Below are 4376 nucleotides of genomic sequence, written 5' to 3'. Positions count from 1 at the left end.
TACATAACACGCTCAAACACAGTAGCACAGACTAAAAATGAAATTAATTGCACACTCACATGCAATAGCAGAGACACAACGACACAGAATCAGTCAATCAGAATCTCCCACAGCCAGCCAGGACATTTCCAGGAAGCTCCACACAGGGAGCGGCTCTTTCAATATAAACTGGGGTTGAAGAGAGTCTTTGTGAAAGATACTTCCTGATTGCAGTAAGAGCGTTTGTGATTGGTTGCAAATATTTAATCTGATTGGATGGCGAAAGAGACCAATTGCAGAAATACAATATTAAATCGTTGTGACATCCTTCCAAATCACCCAATCACAATATTTACTTTCCCCCATCCCTCATTAGCATAGAGCTGTGGGATTGTCTATTTAATCCGCACTCGGAAGGGGTTTGGTTTATTTCTGTGTTTGAAATTGAAACTGAAGATGGTTGAGGAGAAGAAGAAAGCAGCTCCTAAGAAGGGTGCCAAGAAAACTGTGAGTAAACCGTCAGCAAAGGGCGGCAAGAAGCGGAGAAAGTCGAGGAAGGAGAGTTACTCCATCTACATCTACAAAGTGATGAAGCAGGTTCACCCCGACACCGGCATCTCCTCCAAGGCCATGAGCATCATGAACTCGTTTGTGAACGATATTTTCGAGCGCATCGCGGGTGAGGCTTCCCGCCTGGCCCATTACAACAAGCGCAGCACCATCAGCTCCCGGGAGATCCAGACCGCCGTGCGCCTGCTGCTGCCCGGGGAGCTGGCCAAGCACGCCGTGTCAGAAGGGACAAAGGCGGTGACCAAGTACACCAGCTCCAAGTAAAACTGCACAATGGACTGAAAAGCAGATCAAACACAACGGCTCTTTTAAGAGCCACCCACAATCTCTCTGAAAAAGCTGCATTCGACATCTCTATGAAATCATTTTAAGACTGTGTAACATAATAAATGTCCCACTGCTGTGTTTTTGTCTGCTATCCCATAAACCGAACTCAAACCCATAATCCGCTCATCCGCCTTTCCTTTTTTGCTTAAAGCTGTTGTGGTTTTGCACAGCCCCTGAATTACCGCATTAACAGCTGCTTTCAGCGGTAAGGGTCAGACCTCAGTTCCTTCACTCTATTCCTGAAATGTGAACTGATTCATCATTTTATTAACAGCAACTCTCCGCAATGTAACAGCCCGGAATGGGATTATTACAAAGCATTTACAGGGCAGTTTGAGGACTCGATCCGGCTCCCTCTTTTCAGAGAAGGACACGGCACTGATTGAAAATAAATTGAATGTTTCCCTTCAGGGAATTGCTGTGAACAGGGATTTAGTACCGCCCGGGACAGTTTGAAAGCGATTGTAGAAAGAACCAAAGACTTGATTTTTATAGGTAAATTGTACATAGTATAGGTAGGTGGTAGAAGAATGGTGGGAATGTGGTAGAGAATATGGGGTTAATGTAGGACTAGTATAAATGGGTGGTTGTTGGTCGGCACAGACTCGGTGGGCCTAAGGGCCTATTTCAGTGCTGTAGCTCTAAAGAAAATAATAAAACCACAATTTAAACAACATATTAAACCCGCGTCTGTGATTGGTGACGGAAAGAGTTGAATAAAACAAAATAAAAAGGGATTTTAAATCTTTGACAAATGATGACATTTATTTTAATCCGCTCCTTTCTGACAATGAAATTGGCGGGCTTTTTGAAATTGACAAATTCTCTGCTTCTGATGTTGTGGCGGGTAAATCCCGCCCTCTTCTGTTGGTCAGTGACCTGATTGGTGAAAAATATAGGCAAATGAGGTGAATTAAGGACCGGCCAATGAGGATAGCTGTCAAGCTATAAGTAAAGTAAATTACACGAGAATTATTCATTCTTTGTGAGATTGTGGAAATGTCTGGAAGAGGAAAGACCAGCGGGAAAGCTCGGGCCAAGGCCAAGTCTCGCTCCTCCCGGGCTGGATTGCAGTTCCCGGTGGGCCGTGTTCATAGGCACTTGAGGAAGGGCAACTATGCTGAGCGTGTGGGTGCCGGAGCCCCGGTCTATCTGGCTGCTGTGCTCGAGTATCTGACCGCTGAAATCCTCGAGCTGGCCGGTAACGCGGCCCGGGACAACAAGAAGACCCGCATCATCCCCAGACACCTGCAGCTGGCCGTCCGCAACGACGAGGAGCTCAACAAGCTGCTGGGAGGGGTGACTATCGCTCAGGGCGGGGTGCTGCCTAATATCCAGGCCGTGCTGTTGCCCAAGAAAACCAGCGCTCAGAGCTCCCAGAAAAAGTAAAGCGGCCGAAATGTCATCTAAAAACCCAAAGGCTCTTTTCAGAGCCACCCACAGTCTCTGTGAAAGGGCTGGTTACTGTCTGATTCCAAAATGTCAGTAACAGGACCGAATGAGAACCATTTCAAATGTTTAAGCATCTGTTTCAGTGATTTCTCACTGTCCCCCCAAAGCCTGTCGAATTTATTACTTCCACAGCGAGTTTGAGTTATTTGTCCCGTTACAGATTGCTGAATAGTCTTTTACCGCCAGTTACAGATAAGTAGACAAAAGTTACAGATTAAAACTTCATAATATATATAGCCCATCAAAAACTTTTTTTATTCCGCTTTTATCAGCACAAGTCCTGGCGCGATTTTACGAACAGCTTGAAACTAACGCCAGATTTTCCATTAATTCGCTTCTTTCTCGACACTGAAATTGGCGGCTTTTTCGAATTCAAACTTTCTGCCAATTTAAGCCAATGACTTGCTGCAATTTCTAATTCGAGGCTCTGCGATTGGTTAAGACATGCGAATGGGAAGAGGATGACCAATCAGAAGTGGGCTCGGGTGAGCGCGGGCTCAAACTGCGGGAATTCCAAATCCCTGAATGATTGAGCTGAAACTGATCAGTTTCACAAACCCTGTCAGTTTCAGTGCAGGAAACACCGTCTCGGGAGAAATAACATCACAAGTGGGTCTGGTTCCAGTGACCGATTCAACGGCTGCTGCAAAACTCCCGGATTCCCTCATTGCAGCGAAATCATTTTGAAATTCTATGAAAACAATGAGTGATTCTGGAGGAGTGATGTGGCTTTTCACTGAGGGCATGTGTCGACTGGGGAAGTAACTAACTGTAGAGCCTCGGGCACTGTTTACACAGCCTGTTGAGAAAATCAAATCCACTGCACATCCTTGCTACAAATGAAATGTCAAATTCGGGGATTCCAGTTTTTTATCCCGAATGCAGCAGATTGATTGAAAAAAAATAAAAAGCAAAGTACTGCCGATGCAGGAAATCTGAAATATTTCAGATTGCTTGAACAGTTCCGAACAGCCAATCCCAGCTGCCGTTTCTAGGTCACTGCTTTCTCTGTGAGGCGGTGGGTGGCTCTCAGAAGAGCCTTTGTTGTGTGTTTGCTGGAAAGGGTCGAGTTGTTCAGCCGCCAAATCCATAGAGTGCGGCCCTGCCGTTTCAGAGCGTACACCACATCCATGGCAGTGACCGTCTTGCGCTTGGCGTGCTCAGTGTAGGTGACCGCATCCCTGATCACATTCTCCAGGAAAACCTTCAGCACCCCGCGAGTCTCCTCACAGATCAAACCCGAGATCCGCTTGACCCCGCCACGGCGAGACAGGCGGCGGATTGCTGGTTTGGTGATGCCCTGGATATTGTCACGAAGCACTTTGCGGTGCCGCTTTGCTCCCCCTTTACCTCTACCAGATATTTTTTAAAAATTTTATTTCCAAATTATACTTTATTCATAAAAATCTGTAAAAATTACATTACCAGTTTCAAACAGCACCAAGTCAAAAAATACAAACAGTGCAAAGGAGGTCCGTTTGCTTCATTACAATCATGAGTTGCCTCACAATCCTTCCACTTCCCATTTGTGATGCCAATTAAATTTTTTTCATTTACAGCACACAAAATTTTCCCAATACAGTTCGAGGGGTTTCCCATGGATCCAGCCCCTCAGTTCAGCTTGGTGGGGGAACCTTACACAGTGGTCTTTCCCCATTGAGCCTTTGCTGCGGCTGCCCCAAGCTTTAGTGCGTCCCTCAGCACGTAGTCCTGGATCTTAGAATGTGCCAGTCTGCAACATTCGGTGGTGGACGACGCTTTGCGCTGGAAGACCAGCAGGTTTCGGGCAGACCAAAGGGCGTCTTTCACCAAATTGATAGTCCTCCAGCAGCAGTTGATGTTTGTCTCGGTGTGCGTCCCTGGGAACAGCCCGTAGAACACAGACTCCTGTGTTACCGAGCTGCTTGGGATGAACCTCGACAAAAACCACTGCATCTCTTTCCACACCGGCTTTGCAAAGACACATTCCAGGAGGAGGTGGGCGACCGTCTCTTCCCCACCACAGCCACCGCGGGGGCAGTTGCGGAGGGGACGATACTTCGGGCGTG

At 46.8% G+C, this 4376-nt stretch overlaps 2 protein-coding genes across 2 annotated transcripts; both read left to right on the top strand.

The window, feature by feature from the left end:
• The first annotated feature begins 255 nt into the window (after positions 1-255).
• LOC137350410 (histone H2B 1/2-like) lies at positions 256-982 on the top strand. Its single transcript, XM_068015073.1, has 2 exons — positions 256-354; positions 445-982. The coding sequence occupies exons 1-2, from the start codon at positions 256-258 to the stop codon at positions 811-813; spliced, it is 468 nt and encodes a 155-aa protein (XP_067871174.1). The 3' UTR covers positions 814-982.
• An 893-nt stretch (positions 983-1875) lies between these two features.
• On the top strand, positions 1876-2265 carry LOC137350459 (histone H2A-like). The gene has a single exon (XM_068015105.1). The coding sequence runs from the start codon at positions 1876-1878 to the stop codon at positions 2263-2265; it is 390 nt and encodes a 129-aa protein (XP_067871206.1).
• The last annotated feature ends 2111 nt before the right edge of the window (positions 2266-4376 follow it).

The sequence above is a fragment of the Heterodontus francisci genome, chromosome 35 (assembly GCF_036365525.1).
Source record: "Heterodontus francisci isolate sHetFra1 chromosome 35, sHetFra1.hap1, whole genome shotgun sequence".
Lineage (NCBI taxonomy): Eukaryota > Metazoa > Chordata > Chondrichthyes > Heterodontiformes > Heterodontidae > Heterodontus > Heterodontus francisci.
The sequence above is the reverse complement of the archived record's forward strand: the minus strand, read 5'-3'. Positions and strand labels throughout refer to the sequence as shown.